This window comes from Jaculus jaculus, chromosome 22 (genome assembly GCF_020740685.1).
Source record: "Jaculus jaculus isolate mJacJac1 chromosome 22, mJacJac1.mat.Y.cur, whole genome shotgun sequence".
Lineage (NCBI taxonomy): Eukaryota > Metazoa > Chordata > Mammalia > Rodentia > Dipodidae > Jaculus > Jaculus jaculus.
The window spans coordinates 1,649,064-1,668,889 of NC_059123.1; the positions used below are offsets into that span (position 1 = coordinate 1,649,064).

The window sequence follows — 19,826 nt, forward strand, 5'->3', positions numbered from 1 at the left end:
TATCTGGATAAGAATTGGAAAGATGGCTCAATACGTTAAGTATGGGGATCTGCTTGCTCCCCAGAACTCACATCGAAGTGACAGGTGTGCAGATGTGCACCTGTAATCCCAGTTCTGGAAGGTATAGACAGCGGGCAGCCTGGAGCTCACGGCCAGCCTGGCCTAACTGGTGCGCTCTGAGCCAATGAGAGACCCCGTGTCAGAGCAAGCCGAAGGGTGTTTCTAAGGAGCCACTCTGTGGGGTGAGGGGGTTCCTCTGCTCACCGTACACAAGCAGTCAGAAGATGGAGGGCGTCAGGAAAGGGGCAAGTACTTGTAACAACTGCTCCACCTGAGAAATAGACCATGCTGGAAACCAGAAAAGAAGCCGAAAGCAGCTGGGTGTCCACCTGGCGACCAGGATGGATTCGCAGAGTTCCTATTTCACACCAATATTAACCTGGTTGTCTCCAGGAAACACACCTGACCACCCGTGCGTGGCTGGGGTAGGACATGCAGCCGGCTGGCAAGATTCAAATCCAGAGAGAACCATGGGGCACGGTGGGGTAGAGCTGGTCATGGAATAGTTTGTGAATGGAGGCCACGGAGACAAAGGGCTGAGATGGGGACAAAGCGGTGGACTGGGAGAAATGGTGTGTGTGTGCGCGTGTGTGCTCATGGGTGTGACCACAGGAGTCAAACGGATGAAGGGCTCGTTGGCCTGGAATCAGAGAGAGAGAGAGAGAGAGAGAGAGAGAGGGAGAGAGAGAGAGAAACAGAGCTGGGAATAGGCAGCGTCACTGTGTAAGTGTGAACTGTCGGCTTTAGAGACGTCAGATGTAGCCGAGAGGCTGGCCTCGTGAGCAGACCCCCAAACTCAGTGCCCCTTGGTGTTCCCCATAAACACAGGCAAAGCTGCCCTCCCCACGGCTCAGTGCTCATCATGTGGGCTTTGACATGGAGCCACATGAGCCACGCGGGTGACACACATTAAGGAGCAGCCATCTGGGGTGACAGGCCGCAGGCTTCTTCTTGGTGGGAAAGCAAAGGCGCCTGTGACGTAGAAAGTCAGGATGACTCCTGACTTGACCAAGGTTATTCTGGGGCTCGCACACAAGCCCTCCAAGGAGCATAAAATATAATTAAAATGGGACACTTTGTGGTGGCAATGCTACAAAAATGATATCCAGAGGTGATTATTAATGACCACACATGCACACTCAAGACCATCTTGTATGCTGCCAGTATCACTTCTGTTCATGACTCCTGTAACATCTTATGATTTGTAGTAGTCGTTTTTTTTTAAATTTTTTATTTATTTATTTGAGAGCGACAGACACAGAGAGAAAGACAGATAGAGGGAGAGAGAAAGAATGGGTGCGCCAGGGCTTCCAGCCTCTGCAAACGAACTCCAGACGCGTGCGCCCCCTTGTGCATCTGGCTAACGTGGGACCTGGGGAACCGAGCCTCAAACCGGGGTCCTTAGGCTTCACAGGCAAGTGCTTAACCGCTAAGCCATCTCTCCAGCCCCGTTTTTTTTTTTTTTTTCTTTGAGGTAGGGTCTTAATGTGCCCCAGGTTGACCTGGAATTCACTATGTAGTGTCAGGGTGGCCTTGAAATCACAGTGTTCCTCTTACCTCTGCGACCTGAGTGCTGGGATTAATGGTATGTGCCACCATGCATGGCTTGTATTAGTGATTCTTAAGGCATTTCATGTATTTATTTCAATATTCTCTCAGGGAATCCTTAGGAAATAAAGTGTGTGTGCATGTGCATGTATGTGTGTGATTAACAGCAATCAAGGAAAATGAGGAGTGGAGGCATTTTGTGAACAGGGATAGGATAACGTCAGTGACAGAGACTGCAATTCTGTGGAAGAAACGAACATCCTTCAGTCACCACCGATGAGAAAGTGCTTGCCAGGTGTTCATTTGCTTCCTGTTTTCCCTACGTGACAACATCTATTTGGTATGCCTGACGACATTTCTTAACCATCACACGTTATGACATAAGAGCTCTGCTAACCTCAAATGTTGACTTGGTGAGGACACTGTCACCTCGGAGCTAATTTTCTCTTTCCAGGCTCCATGTGCTTGTCTACTGGTATTATTATTGCCCCAAACTAACTCTTGTTAGTGAAAACAACTCTGTTCAAAGCTATTGATTAGAAATGAACATAGTGGGTCCGGGATGATGGCTCAGCAGTGAACAGGACTTGCTGTGCTGTTCAGATCCCCAGGACCTATGAAAAGCCAGATGCAGGTGCCATAGCACACACCTGTGACCCCAGTGAGCCTATGGCGATGGGACACAGAGTCAGGAGGACCCCACAGCTCCAAACAACTGGCCCTGGTGTGGTGTTGACGGTGGCAAACATGAAGGTCCCATGCCTCCCTGCTAAAACCTGGTGTGAACCTGTAACCAGCACGAGATATGGGGGGGGGGGGTGTCACAGAGCTTGCTCCAGGTTCACTGAGAGACCCTGCTTCAACCAATAAGGCAGAAGGCCAGTTAGAAAGATACTCCAGATTGATATCTGGCCTTCAGACTCATGCGCACACACACCTGCCTGCACATGCACACGTGTCTACACACATACATGTGAGCATGCATACACACATGCATCACACTACATGCATGTAAACACACAAAAGTGGAAGGTAAACACAGTACTTGTCAAGAGGCAAAGGCGGTAATAGTGACATTTCCTTATACAACAGCCCCTTGGAGCTCCTGGGGCCACACATATGTCAATGACCATTCCCATCACTCAGCCAGGACACAGGTCTTGATTTGTGACTAGTTCTTTTACTTTTTTTTTTTTAGATTTTTTTTTTTGGTTTATTTTTATTTATTTATTTGAGAGCGACAGACAAAGAGGCAGAAAGAGAGAGAGAGAGAGAGAGAGAGAGGATGGATGTGCCAGGGCTTCCAGAAACTGCAAATGAATTCCAGATGCGTGCACCCCCTTGTACATCTGGCTAATGTGGGTCCTGGGGAATCGAGCCTCAAACTGGAGTTCTTAGGCATCACAGGCAAGCGCTTAACCGCTAAGCCATCTCTCTAGCCCTCTTTTACTTTTTGTGTGTGTTCTTTGAATGAGTATTTTTACTATTAAGGTGGGTGGATTTTCCAAACACCAATGAGACCATTTCCAATTGGTTTCACATTTTAAGTCATTAGTTTGTAAGCCACTGTGATTTCAAACTCAAGGTCATAGTGGTCTGAGTCCTCTGGTTGGCTTAACCCAGATGACATATTTCACACAATGAAAAGAAACATGTTTACATTGAGATATGGGATTTCAAGTGACGGATGGTAAAGGCATTGTTCCAGGAAGGCCACAGAAACTTTAACGCACCAGCCCTGGAGATCACATATCATACAGAGGTGCAAACAGTCCATGACATTTAAAACACCATTAGTGGGCAGCCGTTAATATATTAAAATAGTCACTGTTGGAGCACACCTTCACTTAAGAGACTTCCAACTCAAATATCTACTTTGTAGCACTTACTTATAAAGCCTGATGGCCCAGCTTCAGCTCCCCAATACCCACATAAAGCCAGATTCCCCTATGACAAGGCCACGGCACCACCCGGACCACCATCCATCCTTCATCTTGCCTAAGTCTTCATTGCAAAAGCTTAGACTTGGGGTTGTGGTTCCCAGCTGTCCTCACTTTGAACTGAGTTGAAAATCTATTTGCTCAGAGCCCCCTTTAAAAAAATATATTTTATTTGTCTATTTATTTGACAGAGAAAGAGGGAGGGAGGGAGGGAGGGAGAGAGAGAGAGAGAGAGAGAGAGAGAGAGAGAGGGGGGGGGGGAGAGAATGGGTGCACCAGTGCCTCCAGCCACTGCAAAAGAACTCCAGACGTGTGCACCCCCTTGTGCAACTGGCTAATGCAGGTGCTGGGAAATCAAACCTGGGTCCTTTGACTTTGTAGGCAAATGCCTTAACTGCTAAGCCATCCTTCCAGCCCTCAGAGCCCCTTTTGTATCAGCTTTGTGCATCTGATTACACGTGTGTGCTTTTCCCACTGAAGGTCTGACTGGCGATAAGGGGATCTCCCTTGTCATCTCAGAGGATGGCTTCAAACGACTGACCCTATGCCAAGACTCAAAGGTGTCGATCTGGAAACGTTGTGACTCTCTCTCATGGTTACCTGTGCTCTTCCCTTCTCACTTTTCCCATAGTGATTAGCCCATAAATACTTATGACACATGAGATTGTGTGCCTATCCATAGAGGCAGAAGAGAATGGGGAGTATTCAAGCTATCATTAAGCTGGGTTTGGAGAAAGCACAGTCATGGGTAGAGTAGCTGTGAGGAGGAGAACACAGGCTGCTTAACTTCCAGGACCTGTGGTGAATGCATCCTTATTATCTTCTTAGTGGAATTCGTAATATCTTATTTTAGTGCCACTTTCCACCATAGGCATCAGAGTTAACTACCAGGGCTAGTGGCAGATAAGTCTGGCTGGGATTGCCCAGGAGGGTACCAGGCAGTACCTTGTGATATAGAGGCCTCTCACATTTTCACCCTGGCGGCTGTCTCTGAAAGCTTTCTTACACTAAAAAGTCATGAGTGGCCAGGCACGGCTCAAAATTAGAACGGACTAAAGCCTGAGAGGATGAATATAACTCATAGTTGCAAAGCTAAGCAACCTGTATGGCTCATGATAAGTATTCTGTAAGCAGTACTAATGAGTGAACGGCTGAATGGGACAGAATGCTTAGGGATTTGCAGTCACAAGTCTACAAGCACGCATCCACTAGATGTGTTACTCATTTCTACAAAGCAAAGGAATCAAACCAAATACGCATATGGTCCTCAAGCCATTTACTTTTGGATGTGTAAATATTATTATTAGTTAAGGTATGCGGTGTACAGTGAGCACTGTGAATTATAGGCAAGATGGTATAATATGTGTCAACATAGTGAGTCTAGGTATTCGGGGAAGCCCTATTGGAAAGAGAAGAAAAGAAAAAACATGTTCTGTCCTAAAGGAAATTGAGACCTAAATTCATCTAAAGTATGATCCTGTGATTTTACAGGCACCTCGTAGCTTTGCATAGCACTGTCTCAGGCAGGGCTGGACAGAAATAGAAGGAAGAGATAATGTCACAGCTCTCCGAAGGAGAGGCTTTCACAAGTGCAAGTTACTGAGAAAGAAAACCTGCTCATTTGGACTGGGACAAATTAACACCTTCAAGTTGCCAGAGGTTTCCTGTGGCTCCGAGAACAGTTCGCTTGGTTTGTCGCAGTGCCCTGTAAGCTTAGAGAGACGCCGCGTGTCTGTCTGTAAGAAGAGGCGCCGAAGTCCTGTGCCAGTGAATTTCAGTGCCTATAACCCAACCAAACTCGGCAATCAGTAGACATAAAAATACAGACTAACATAAAGCTGATTTTGATATTTTATCTGTTTCTTAATATTTATTGCAGGCTTGAGAGATGGCTTAGCAGTTAAGGTGCCTGCCTGTGAGGCCAAAGAACCCAAGTTTGATTCTCTGGTACCCACACAAACCAGATGCACAAGGTGGTTTGTTTTCAGTGGCTAGAGGCCCTGGAGCATCCATTTTCTCTCCCTTCCCCTCTCTCTCTCTTAAATAAATAAAATATAAAAAAATATTTACTGCTACTTAGCAGATTAATATTACCAAATTAATATTAATTTAAGAGGCTAAGTTTTAGATAAACAAATCTCTCCATCTTTATATTTTATTTCTTTACTTATTTGAGAGAGAAAGGCAGAGGGAGAGAGAGAGAGAAAGAGAGAGAGTGTATCGGTATGCCAGGGCTTCCTAGATACTGCAAATGAACTTCAGACTCATGTGCCATCTTGTGCATCTGGGTACTGGGGAGTCGAACCTGAATCCTTTGACTTTGCCAGCAAGTGCCTTAACCACTAAGTAATCTCTCCAACCTCTTAAATGTTGTTTTAAAGAAGCAAAAATCTTTAACATAAATGCTGAATGAATTATTATAGCTTCTTTTAACCAGCAGGTCTAATTCTTATGAGATGTCTTTGATTTTTTTTTTACAGGGTTGAATCCTGATTGGCAGCACAGGAGTTTTACATACATTGGGACTAGACACATACCTTAATGTTTGTCCTGATTTCCAAGCACCCTGTCCTGAAATCTACCTGGAGTTTTGCTGACTTTTGTAGAATGTGTTCTCTCAATGACCCATGATGAATAGAGCACTTTAAAGACCTAAAATATGGGGTATTTGCCACAATGACTTTTTCTCATTTCTTGGCTCACAGAATATTTCTCTTGCCTCTTATCATCCTGTTATTCTCCAATGAAGTTACTGACCTTTCAGTGGCTTGGCTGAGGTAGAAGGATGATGATGAGGCCCTGAATTTTGCCTTTTCTATACTAATCCCCAGGCAGTCTCTGCCTTCCTTAAATGCCTTCAAGCATGTGTTTTCCTAGGATTTTTTTTTTTTTTTTTTGGCAGGGGAAGGCTCATCTCTGGAGAAAACTGGGAAGTTAAAAATGTCTTAAAGCCGGGCGTGGTGGCGCACGCCTTTAATCCCAGCACTTGGGAGGCAGAGGTAGGAGGATCACTGTGAGTTCGAGGCCACCCTGAGACTCCTTAGTGAATTCCAGGTCAGTCTGGGCTAGAGTGAAACCCTACCTCAAAAAACCAAAAAAAAAAAAAGAAAAAAAAAAAAAAGAAAAAAAAATGTCTTAAAAGTGCCGGGCATGGTGGCGCACACCTTTAATCCCAGCACTTGGGAGGCAGAGGTGTGAGGATCACTGTGAGTTCAAGGCCACCCTGAGACTCCGTAGTGAATTCTAGGTCAGCCTGAGCTACAGCGAAACCCTATCTTGAAAAATAAATAAATAAAGCCTTCAAAGCAAAAACAATAGTATTCCAAATATTACAAGGCCCACATCTTATCAACTGCAGCTCGAAAATGCTTTTACTGGATTGCAGCGATTAAGAACACAAGATGAGTGCAGGATACGTGGGAAGGCAGAAGCTGGGATGCGGCTGGAGTTCTCACTGGTTAGTCCACTGCCAGCTACACACACGCACCACAGCCTTTGCTTGGGCTCAGGGGCAGCACTGTAACTGTGCCGACATTGGTGAAGACATTTCGTCACTAAAGAGACACTTGCATCCCTCCCTTTGGCTATCAGACTACTGAACCACAGACTTGAACTCAAGAAATTGTTATGGTCCCAGGAATTCCATGCTAGGAGAATGAGAAGTCTGAATCCTGGAATCCAGAGAGGGAACCTGGTTTCTAGAAAGAGATTTCACACAGTTCTGAAAACCTGTCGGATTTCCATGCAGGAAAGACCAATGCCCAGAGAAAGAAGCTGGGTCAGTGATGGGCTGGGCCACATCACGGCCAGGACTGCTTAGTTGTACACACCTCTTGCTCTTTATTTAAACCTGAACTTCACGTCAGCTCAGGTTTAAATAAAATGGACTGGGGGAATGGAGGGACTGCTTAGCGGTTAAGGCACATGCCTGCAAAGCCTAAGGACCCAGGTTCAACTCTCCAGATCCCACATAAGCCAGGCGCATAAAGGTGAGGCAAGTGCAAGGTTGCACATGCCTACTAGGTGGCACAAGAGTCTGGAGTTCCACTGCAGTGGCTGAGGCCCTGGTGCATGCTGGACAAGTGTTCTGCCAGGGCGCCTCACCCCTCCTGAAGCTCAACCTTACCTCAAGGGCAGTGTAATAGTTTACAAGCTGGTACCACCAAGGCAATCTGCCTCCTTGCATATAGTCCATGACTTCACCAGCCATCCAAGAAGGATGACATTATCATGTTTGGAGGAGCTGTTCTAGGGAATCCACTTGCACGCTTGTCTTTGTACTTCTAATTGTATAAAACACATCAAATGGAAACAATATTAGCCTCACCTATGGCGTGTGAGTGTACGAGCTGGGGGGGAGGTCTGGGACTCAGCTTTGGATGGTGATTCTGTTAGGTGTTGGAGGTCACGCTTGCTTGTGGGTTACTCAAGCAGCCACGGCGACGTGATGGCTTGCTGAGTGACGTACAGTTTGCCCACGCGTGATGGTTAGTCTCAACGGTCAACTCCATCGGATGTGGGATCACCTGGGAGACAGATCTCGAAGCATGGCTACGGTATTTTCAGGATTAGATTAGTTGAGGTGGGAAGACCTGCTCTAACTGCGGGAGACGCTGTCCCATGGACCGGACTGAATATAAACGAGGAAGCGACATGAACTCTCCGCTCTCTGACTGGCTGCAATGTGGCAGCGGCTTCATGACCCTGCCTCCGTGCCTGGCCTGCCCCAGCGGGCTGTGCCCTCAGACTGTGACCTGAGATATGCCCTGGGCAGATATTTGGTGGCAGCAAAGAGAAAGTTAACTGCCACACCTGAAATCTTTACAACTACCTTAAAAAACAAAAAACAAACACATGAGCCGTTCCTAATACTAGGCACACAACCCTGATGGTGAGATGGGAGGCAGAAGCTGCTGCAGCAAACACACAAGGAGACCTGTCCCTCAGGCTGTCCCCAGGCTGAGCGTCCAGCAGATCAAATGACAGTGGAGCCCACAGCTGTGCCGTCCTTTTCCCTCTGTCAGGCTGTGGTCGCAGACGAATCATGGGGAGCCAGGAGGGAAGATGAGGAGGCGCTCTGTGAGATCCCGGCTCCTGCGAAGGAGCCGAGGGCTCCTGCTCATGGCAGCATCCAGTGAGACCCAGGAGATGAGAGTGGGGCAGGACGCTGAGGCCTGGGCCAGTCCCCACCTTTACCGTCAGCTCCTCTCCTGTGAATGTCCCTTTGACCAGGACGCACCTCGGCAGTCTCCTGCAGAGCCTCGCAGGGAGAGCAGAGTTGAACACAAAGCAAGAAAACAGCTGCCCTTAAATCAGACTTCCTTGCTTATCTGTGCGGAACTGTTTCCACCATCAAATAAATACTGTTAGGTGGGGACGGGCTCCCAAAATGGACTCACCAAGGACAGCAGAAGAGCAACAGAGACACAAGGAAGTGGGTCATCCACATTCCTCAAGAAACTGCCCAGCCGTCATCCGACCCTGTCGTCTCCTAAGTCACCTGGACACTGATCTGGTGTCAGTCCCTGGCTATCTTAGTCCTCCCCTAAAGGAGCCTTTCTAATTCAGCTTGTTCCCTTCCTCATTTTGCCCCAGCTGAAGCCCTCTGAAGCCCACTTCCTGGAAGCTGAGGTTGGCTGTGCTCCTCTCTTGGGACTGAGCCCCCTGGCAGCTCATGTTTTTCCTGAATACAAGCTTTCATCTTTGCCTCAGGGTGGTCTGCGTGGTCTCAGTCACTCCAACCTCTTCACAGAGTCCATTCAAGCCTCCTGCTTTCTCCAGAGGAGCTGCCCGGAAGCACTGAGAATAGCATCTGGGTAACAGAGGGGTGGAGGCTGGAGTTTAATCTATTAATATAGGATGATGTCTCCCAAAGGATGTTAAACTGAAGGCTGACTGATAGATGTTCTGCTTGAAAAGCTCCGAAGGTCAAGCAAGCATAGGAAAATATCACATAGACTGTGTCCCCCTTTCTGATGATTCTCCACGTTCATCAGCGTATTAAGGGCTCTGAGGAATCCTGTAAGAAAACTTCTTAACTAGGTCAAATCAATTGCTATTCTGAGTTACAAAATCAGGGACACTTTTTTCTTCTCCACTAATTTGTCATTACTATTCCAAGAAATTAATAATCCACAAAGTGTAATCTGGAACCACTGCTGTGGGAGGAAGGGAGGAAGGGTTTTTTTTGGTTGTTTGGGTTTTTTTTTTGTGTGTGGGGGGGGGGTTGAGGTAGGGTCTCGCTCTAGCCCAGGCTGACCTGGAATTTACTCTGTAGTCTAAGGATGGCCTCGAATTTGCAGCAGTCCTTCTACCTCTGCTTCCCAAGTGCTGAGATTACGCTCAGCTGCGAGTAAGGTTTTCGGCAAGTATGTGAACCTATGTCTTAGAACAGCCCCTTTTGTGAGGATCAAAGCTTCTGTTTTGCCACTTGGGGAAACTACACCATGTTCCATCCATGCACTCACACCAGGGAGTTACATCTGTCATGGTGACAACCTTTAAAAATTATAAAATGAAGCCGGGCGTGGTGGCGCACGCCTTTAATCCCAGCACTCGGGAGGCAGAGGTAGGAGGATCGCTGAGAGTTCGAGGCCACCCTGAGACTACATAGTGAATTCCAGGTCAGCCTGAGCCAGAGTGAGACCCTAACTCGAAAAACAAAAGAAAAAAATAAATAAAATAAATAAAAATTATAAAATGAATATCATGGAGGGTGGCGTTGTAAAGGGAAAAGTGGGGGGAGGGGATTATCATGGTTTATTATAGTCTATAATTATAGAAGTTGTCAATGATAAAATTAAATAATGAAATACATGCATGGATTTTAAAATAATTTTGAAGCTTAAGGAAATGGTTCAGTGGATAAAGTGCTCACAACTTAAGCTAGAGGACCTGAGTTTGATTCCCCCCAGACCTTATCTAAAAGTGTGGGAAGCCATGGTGGGCTTCTGACCCTGATGGTGAGGTGGAAGGGAGAAGCAGGAAAATTACCCCGCTCCTGTAGCAAAAAACAGCAGAACAAGAACCCAGAGGGAGAGATCCTGCCTCAGCTGAGGTAAATAGGCCAGGACCAACCCAAAAGCTGTCCTCTCATCTCCACGCGTGGGCTGTGGCATGCTGGTGTCTCTTCCCTCAGAGATGCAATAAAATTGTAAAACATTAAAACGCTAATATGAATGGTACTGAGAACGCTATGAAATGCAAACATTCTCTCCTTCCTTTCTCTCCCCCATCCCAGCAGCCAGAGTATGTTCCGGGGGTACCAGCCATAGTTTTCATTTTTCTGTTCTGGCTACTGTAAACCACATGCGCCAGTGAGGTCACACTTTGGGATTTAAACATCCAGCATATCTAGGGAGGGAAGTCATTCTCACACTTTTTTCCAGCCTCATCCCTCTCCTCCCTTATTCAAGCCCATCACTCCCGGAAGCAGTTAAGAGACACTAAAGGCACCTCAAGTTGCAGCTTCCTCCTCCTCCTCTTCGCCACTCCCACCTGCAATCTTGCTTCCTCTTTCTAGCTTTTACCCCTCCAGTCCGTTTTCTATACACTCCAAGTAGATTTCCTTAAAGTATGACAGAACTCCAAATCTATGGGAAGAGTTTTATGTCCCTGAACTTTCTTCTCCTTAGGTCTTTCCCATGGGCAACGTCCCTTGGCCAGACTATTTTCCTCTCCCCGTCTCTCCGCTTATATACCAACTTGACGTTGCTGGAAGCTCTTCCCAGAGGATCTGAGCCAGCACCCCTGTTTGGTTGTCACAGCCCCGTTCTTCATGATGCTCCCCTCGGTGTGTTACCATGTGTCCACTTTGCCACTGTAAGTTCCAGAAGCAGAGGGGACTTTAAATGCGCAGCATCCCCACACAATGGGACCATAGAATGGGGCTGTGCATTTCGTGACAGTCGGGGGGGGGGCGGGCAATGGGGATTGTCCTTCCCACTGGGTCGCCTGCCTTCCCTCACATGCAGCTTGAGCCCCTCCCGGATCACCCCTTTTCATTCACTCATCACCCAACAGTCTCATTCACACATCTTCAGTGGGATCCTAACTTTAAGGCCCATCTCTTATCCTTTCCTCTTGGGCTTCCCTCTGCAGCACTGTTTGCTCTCTTGGGAACTTGTCACACGCTTGCGTTACTCTCCTTGCTCTGGCAAAGACTCACTGGAAATTGTGTACCCATGCCTCTCTATTACCTGTTTGCCTTGCTAATGATGTCACAGGCATACTGTGCTGGTACGTGGATTATACACACAAGTCCCTGAAAATGTTGTATGAAAGACGGCATCTCTATCCACCCCTTCTAGGGCCTCCATTATAATAACCCCTTATAAGATATGGGAGTTCCTCTATTTTCTTTTCAAGGTTTCTGAGAGTGGTGCGATCACCTGGTATTGCAATCAGGTTCGCATTGCTGGAGGAAATCACCTGACCAAGAGCAGCTTGTGGGGGGAAAAGGGTTTATTTTGGCTTATAGACTTGAGGGGAAGCTCCATGATGGTAGGGAAAATGATGGCATGAGCAGAGGGTGGACATCATCCCTGGCCAACATAAGGTGGACAACAGGAGAGTGCCAAACACTGGCAAGGGGAAACTGGCTATAATACCCATAAGCCCGCCCCCAACAATACACTCCCTCCAGGAGGTGTTAATTCCCAAATCTCCATCAGCTGATAGCATTCAGAACACCTAAGTTTATGAGGATGCCTAAATCAAACCACCACATTCTGCTCCTGGCCCCCATAAACTGATAACCATGCATGATATAAAATGCAGTGCATTCAGTCCAACATTAAAAGTCCCCATAATTATTATCAGCCTAAATGATGTTCAAACATGCCCATAATCCAAAGTCTTTTAACTGTGCTATAATACAAAAAAAAAAAATCCCCTCAAAACTCATAATGGCATAGAATAAATACTCACACAGCAAAAGATGGCACTGGGCATAGCAAAGAAATATTCAACCAGTACAAGATTTAAAACAACCAGGGCAAACATCAAACTCAGTAGCTCCAAGTCCAGCAACTCTAGTCAGTGACAAGTCTCCAAGTCCGATAATTCTAACCAGCAACAAGTCTCTGGAGTTCCAATTCCACCCTTCCAGCCAGGATACTCACAGTCCCGGAAAACTTCATCAGGGGCTGGCAGCTCTCCTTGGCAGCCATCTCGTGGTCCTAGCATCTCCACTGGGTCTCCACTGCAAGCCACGGTTCATCCTCATGGCTCCATCGGGTCTCCATGCAGGCATCCAGCAAACCTGCTTCACATTGTCCATGGCTATTTCCAAAACACAAGACCATGCTGCAAACTCAAAGACCCTCTCTTTCCTGTAGTTCATATATTCCATAATACCAGGTAGGATGCCAATTTGCTAATCCAGGGGGGAATAAAGCAGACTTTGAGGAACAGGACACTCTGAGCACTCAGGCCCCTTCAAAAAAGTCTACATTCTTCTTGTTGCCTCCATATAGGTCAGCTGGCCCAATCTCAAAGTTGTAATCTCTCATATATCTGCAGCTGAAGGGGTAGCAGTTTCGGCTCAGATATTTCTTTCTGTGCTATATCCTTCTGCACACACCAGTCCATTTTTTACACACTGAAACCCTGCACAGGTTCTCAGGACACAGGCATAACAGCAGGCCTCTCAAACAAACTGCTTCTAACCCAGTCTAGACAAAGCTTTTCACCCTCATAAGCCAAACCTCACAGTCCATAGTTCTTACTTCATTCAGGTCTTACAACTGACCAGAATAGTCCATCAAGCTCTACTTACAGCACTGCAAGTTGTCTCTTAGGCCAAGGTTTCATCCACATTCCTTTTGAAAATCAGTTCCAAAGGGCCAAAGCCACACAGACAGGTGTCTGGCACCAAATGACCCCACTCTGGGTACCAACTTTCCTGTGGCAGTCAGATTTGCATTTTTGGCAGAAAGCACCTGACCAAGAGCAGCTTGTGGGACAAAAGGGTTCATTTTGGCTTACAGGCTCGATGGAAGCTCCATCATGGCAGGGAAAAACAATGGTATGAACAGAGGGTGGACATCACTCCCTGGCCCACATAAGGTGGACAATAGCAACAGGAGAGTGTGCCAAACACTGGCAAGGGGAAACTGGCTGTAACACCCACAAGCCTGCCCTCAACAGTGCACTCCTCCAGGAGACATTGGTTCCCAAATCTCCATCAGCTGGGAGCCCAACATTCAGGACACCAAGTTTATGGGGGACACCTGAGTCAAACCAGCACACCTGGGAAGGTAAGAAACAGAAGAATCCGGCAGCAGACACACCTTGTCAGGGAGGAGGGTAGGGACAGAAGACAGGCTCAGCACCCTCCGTTTCTCCTCAGCGGAACCAGAATTTCAGAGATGAGAAAAAGCTTGGTAAGGTATAAGAGGGGCTTCCTATAGAGTGAAAGCTCTTCTATTTTAAAAGTGTGAACTGAGTGAGTGACTATTGAGCACTGAGCACTAAATTACACGTCTGTATCACCCTCTGCAAGGTTCAGGGAATGCAGCTGAAGAGGGATGTTGAAAGGATGCAAGAGCCAGAAGACAGGGAGGAAGGCTATGGAACGCTGTCTCCCAGACATGATCATGGCCTTCCTGAACTCACAGCAGCTGTGGTTATCTGCACAACACAGGCCTGCTGGCCTTCCCTTACAGATGAGAGAGGGGCTCGTGGGGGCCGCCTCTACCTTGGTTGCCACGGACAGCTAACGGTTGTGGGGAAGAAGGAGAAACATATTCTTCTGTGGTGTAGCTATTGGAAAGTTGTCCATAGTCTAGTAAATATCCCCCACTCCTCATGCAGGAAACCCCAGTTAAACCCAGTGGGCCACAGGAAAAGAAAAAAGACATGAAAGTCGGAGAACACTTGTTGAGATTTGAGGCGCAGTGAGAGAGGAAGCGGAGAGGGAAATGGGGTTCAAAATACATTAGATACATGAATTAAATTGTCAAAAACTAAAAAAAAAGATATTTTAAGAAAAGAATGATTCGGTCAAGATTTTGAATATATGGAATTTTAAAATCGAATGATGAAACAAACAAAAAAACGCCCCAAGGAAATTTTTAACCACTGACTTGACTCCACTGTTCACAATGAATCAGACCCAAGCACTGACATTACACAGTGAGAAGGATCCTAGAAGTTATTCTTATCCGAATAATAATACTGAAAATATTAAGTACTATTATTTACTTGCTTTTTGTGGCATTTTCACTTTTCCCAAAATACAGGGGCAATAAAGGTTGTGAAACCATTTAAAAGTGCTTTGTCAGTACTCCTGAAGCTGGTTCTAAAAAAATGTGGTGGTCTTAAAACTGGTCAAGGTGAATAGACCTTTCCTTGACTATCTTATTATTTTTAGAGTTTTTTTGTTATCAGTATTACTCTTTATTCTTGTGAACAAGGTTTCACACAGCCCAGCCTGGCCTAGAACTTGCTTTGTAGCCGAGGATGATGTTAAACTCCTGATTCTCTTGCCTCTACCCAGCCCTACCCCAAGTGCTGCATGGGCCATCACATCTCTTCCTCACCCAAGGATCACACAACTATCTTTAAGATAAACAGAACGGGAGATGTTGTCAGTTATGTTTATATCAATGGAGAAAATGAGCTCAAGAAAAACTTCACAGTGCATTCAAGGGCGACCGAGTAGCGGGGGCCACATTTCAGTCGTGTGGTGGAGAATTCACCTTAAATTAGGATTGCTGCGAAAAAGCACTGTTGTTCAGGAAGTTCTAGGATGGAGTTTTCAACTTGGGGTCTGGACATAATCAGGATCTAGCACAAAATGAAAATTTGGAGCCTTTTGTGATAGCAGAATGCTAAACCGACGTCCTTCTAGGGGCAGGGCTCATTGCAACCGCAGGGTTTGAACCTCGCAAAGCTAACCCTTCCTGGGGTCCCTGTTGTCCAGAAGGGGAATGTTTGGGTAGCAAGAGGCTTTGAACTTCTGAAAGTGTAAGTAGAAGATTCTGTTAATGTACTCGCTGTTTCTGCTTTGTAATTTTTACCAGATACTCAACGTGGTCTTGGGCAAAACAAAGCACTGTGAATGTTTCTTTGGGAGTAAACAATAAGCTTCCAGAGTTCCTCCGTGTCACAACACACCAGCAAGGACAAGGACATGGTGGCCCCTGGCAAGGTTCCCCAGTAGACTGCACCTGTGCATAAGTGACTTTTACAGACCCCATGGCAATGAGCACACAAAGAAGGAATTCTGAGGGACCAAACGTTGCTGGGAAGAAACGTAACAAGATGCATCCTGGTGAGAAAAGAGGACAGTAGGTGACCAGAGTCTTGACAAACCCAAAGTGATTTTTAGTAAAACCCAAAGGTGAGCTACTGGTACTGTTGGCCTTCTCAGACTTCTCTGTCGTCTTAGCTGGGCCACATTTTGCTTCCCTTCCCAGAAGTACAGTATCTCTTCTTTTAATTTCACATTTTGATTTCCAGCTAGTTCACAGAGCATCGCAATCTCGGAACAAGGTGGGAGATCTAGACAGCCTTGGAGACAGGAAACCTGGCTCTTGCCCTCTCTAAACACAGCCCCCCTCTAAAATGTTAAGCCTGATCAAATGCCTGTTGTAGTTTGCGGCCGCCTTACATTTAGTTCCTCTGCCCTGTGGATAACTGTTAGAGTAAATGCACCCAAAGGAACACCTCCAGCGCATACAAATGGAGATGAGACAGGGAAGAGCATGGAAACCACACATCAATTCTCCACGTTCCATGTTCTCAGTGTCAGACTCCTTTCAAGACAACAGAAAAACATCCAACCTGTCTGAGGTTTCGGTCACTAGCGTCCTGGTGCACGATGAGCCACTGACACCTGACCCAATCGGTCACCAAAGCCTTACAGATAAGGAGCTCACCGTGGCTGCTCACACTAGGTAATGCGTCCGTGGAAGAGGAAAACGATCACAATCCTGCCTACCCTGGAAGTTCGCGGGATAAGGAGCCTGGCACCAGGTGGATGGCTTTCCTGGGTTTCTGGAAGAAGGATGGCATGATTTGTCCAATGACAGCTAATGCCCTCTCACTTGCTGCGGGGGCGGGGTGAGCAGCCGCAGACCCCAGCTGAAGTCTGGCACCATCGCTCGCTCTCTCGCTCCCCTCACCACCCCCAATGTCTAGGTCACGGGGAGAGGTCCGAAACTTCCAAGGAGGGATTGCGCCTGCTTGGCTGCCCAGGTCCACTTCACCCGTTTCTGGGAGAGTCTCAAGTGGGAGGGTCTGGATGCGCGCAGCCTAGGGCGTGGCTGGGGCGAGTGAGGACCCGGGGCGCACACGTGGCCTTGGAATCTATCTCCAGAAATAGCCCAGAGGAAGGCCTGGGTGGGACCAGCCTGAAGCCTTTGTCCCTGGGTCCCCAGCCGCCCCGCGTTTCTCTGCTCCCTCCTCGACACTCGCCCGAGCCCCAGCTAGGGGATGCCCAGGGCGCCTGAATGGCCGATCGGGGATGCTCTGAATGGCCGGTCCCCTCCCCCCCTCCCGCATCCTCCCGCGCTCCCTCTCCGCCGCCAGGCTGGGGTGCCGGCTCCCCGCGGTACCTGAAGCTCCAGCACCCCGAGGCTCCACCCGCGCCGCGCTCCTCCCCCGGCTGCGCGAGGCTCTCCAGCAGCGCCGAGCCGCGCCACGCTTTTTCGGCGGCTCCCGAACGTGACTCTCTATATATCCGGCTCCAAGGCTGGGTGTGGGGAGCGGGGCGGGAGGAAAGCACCCTCCCTCCGACCTTCGCCGCTGTCGCCGCCGGGCGGGCGGCCTCAGCTCTGCCCCGGGCGGGAGGAGCGCGGGGGGCGCGCGGCGCCTGGGCCGCGGGCGCATCGCGGGCAGCTGGGTGCGGCTCCTCGGCTCTGGCCTCCAGTGGACCCCGGAGCCAGCGCCCCCCGGGTCCCGCCGCAGGGCCACCTGGGGGTGTTCAATAGTGGGTGAGGGGAAAGCTTGCTGGAAGGAGGGTGCCCCAGACTGAAAAGGAAAGAGGGAGGGAGGAAGAGAGAGAGAGGAGGGAGAGAGGAGAGGAGAGGAGAGGGGAGGGAGGGAATGGTGTTTCTGATCCGATCCCTTGAAGGACAGATAACTCGCAAATTCCCCACCCCGCTGGCACATGCCCCCCGCCCCCAGGTCCCATCTGCACCACACACCTGGTGGAAGGATGTGGCTGTGGCGATGCCCTGAGGGACCCACCGGTGCAGGGGCAGGGGAAGTGTTTGGTTGGGGCGGCGGGGAGGACTGGATCACAAGTTGTCTAGTCCCTGGGTTTGGGGTTTGCAAATCTGAAAGGTTAGGCAGACTTGGGATGGAGGTAGATAGAAGGATCATTGGTCTGAACATGTTTCCTTTCTTAGTCTTGTAGCTTTTTTCTTTTCTTTTTAAAATTTGGTCATTGTTAAATTTTAAACAGAAACGCTGGGGCTGTCAAGGGCATAAAGGGATATGGACAGGCCCAGCAGAGTCCTTGCTGTCAACCAGGAAGTGCTGAAAAATGACCAACGCCCACCTAGTTCCCTAGACGACGTGGAGGGTAAACCTACCCACGCAAACGCTGTGGTAACACAACCCAGAGGGAACCTCAGGTTGCATACAACTAAAGAACGAATTTTGACTCATGAAATCTGTGATTAATGAAATGAACATCTTCATGCACTTAAAAACAAGCATCCCATTCATTTTGAATTCCATCACTTGATTCTCTTTATTGAAATGTGCTAAACCTAAGTGTAGCCAGAGACAGTGGCTCATTTCCACATTTCTTGCTTAAAAGCAAGAGGGAAAAGGTTAGGGCTGGATAAGCATACAGTCTACAACCCACTATCCCTCAAGAAAAAGTCTGAATATATCCTCAAAATATGTGACAGAAGCCGGGCATGGTGGCGCACGCCTTTAATCCCAGCACTTGAGAGGCAGAGGTAGGAGGATCGCCATGAGTTCGAGGCCACCCTGAGACTACATAGTGAATTCTGGGTCAGCCTGGGTTAGAGCGAGATCCTACCTCACCTCGAAAAACAAAACAAACAACAACAACAAAAGTGACAGAAATGATTCTGTCACACGCTGGTCACGAGGTGTGGAAGTCAGTCCTTGCCCTGTAACGCCAGCTACCTGGGAGGCTGTGGCAAGAAGATGGCACATTCAAGGGCGATTGAACGGACCCTGTGGGCAGATGGGAAGCAGAAAGCAGGTAGTGGCGGTAGGTCAGTGGTACGGCGCTTTTGTACCAGGCACGAAGCCTTAGGTTCATACGCATATACTGCAATGTAACTTGGAAGCACGTTTTCTTGTCCCTTTTCTACACTTGTTGCACATGCGTGTATGCGGTGAATATACACGTGATGGCACATGAGAGTACATTGAGTTTCTTCTTCAGTCGCTCTCCACCTTATTTTTGGAGACAGAATCTCTTGCTAAGCCTTGAGTTCACTGGCTGAGCTACCGAAGCAGGTGAGGGGCTGGAGGGATGACGGCTCACTGGTTAAGGCGTTTGCCCGTGAAGCCCAAGGACCCAGGTTTGATTCTCCAGGTCCCATGTAAGCCGGGTGCACAAGGTGGTACAAGTGTCTGGAGTCCCTTTGCAGTGGCTGAGGCCCCTGGTGAGCCCATTATCCCCCCTCTAATAAATAAATAAAAACTATTAATAAAAAGTTGAAAAATAAATAAGGAAAAGCAAGTGAGCAAAGCCTAGGGACCCCCTCAGCTCTGGGTTTGTCAGTGTGCACCACTGCGCCTCGCGTTCTTCTGGGGTGCTGGGGGTTCCAACACAACAGCAATCGCTTTACCCACTAGGACATCTCCGCAGCCCTGTGAAAGATTTAAAAAGCCCTGTAGCTTAATATCACCATCCCAGTGCCTTTCAGTTATTCCAGGTGAAGCTGAGCCACGATAGTCTTCTTACCAGTCACTTGGAAGCACCGGGGCTGTGGGGGGGGGGGGCGAGGCTTCTGGAGATGAAGGTGGGTTGACAAACTTCACTTTATGGATAAATGAAATTTTATGAATAATTTTTTTTTTTTTTTTGCTTAAGGAGCATTATTTTTCCATCATCTGACCAATGTGTGAAGCAGTTACAATCTTTTATTAATTCTTTTGTTTTCCCTGGAAGGAGGTTCAGATCCTTCAATGTTATATGATTTCTTCATGGGAACGATGATTTTATTTGTGTGTGTGTGGTGTGTGGTGTGTGGAAGCACGAGGGTGCATGTGTGTGTGGTGTGGCGATCACAGGCTCACTTCTGTTGTCTGTCTGGATCACTCCTTTATTTGCCCGAGGCA

General features: G+C 47.9%; 1 protein-coding gene across 2 annotated transcripts in view; it reads right to left on the minus strand.

Moving 5' to 3' along the window:
- Far2 (fatty acyl-CoA reductase 2) overlaps positions 1-17,222 on the minus strand; it is a 174,760-nt gene extending 157,538 nt beyond the window's left edge. Inside the window, exon 1 of one of the 2 annotated variants that reach the window (XM_045139496.1) lies at positions 17,111-17,222. Coding sequence is in view for 1 of the 2 variants with exons in the window: in XM_045139495.1 (XP_044995430.1) it covers positions 16,495-16,568 (74 nt within the window). In the remaining variant the exon portion in view is untranslated. Of the gene's footprint in view, positions 1-16,494; positions 16,688-17,110 lie in introns of those variants that run through there. The other variant, XM_045139495.1, reaches the window with a different exon arrangement.
- Between the last annotated feature and the right edge of the window lie 2,604 nt (positions 17,223-19,826).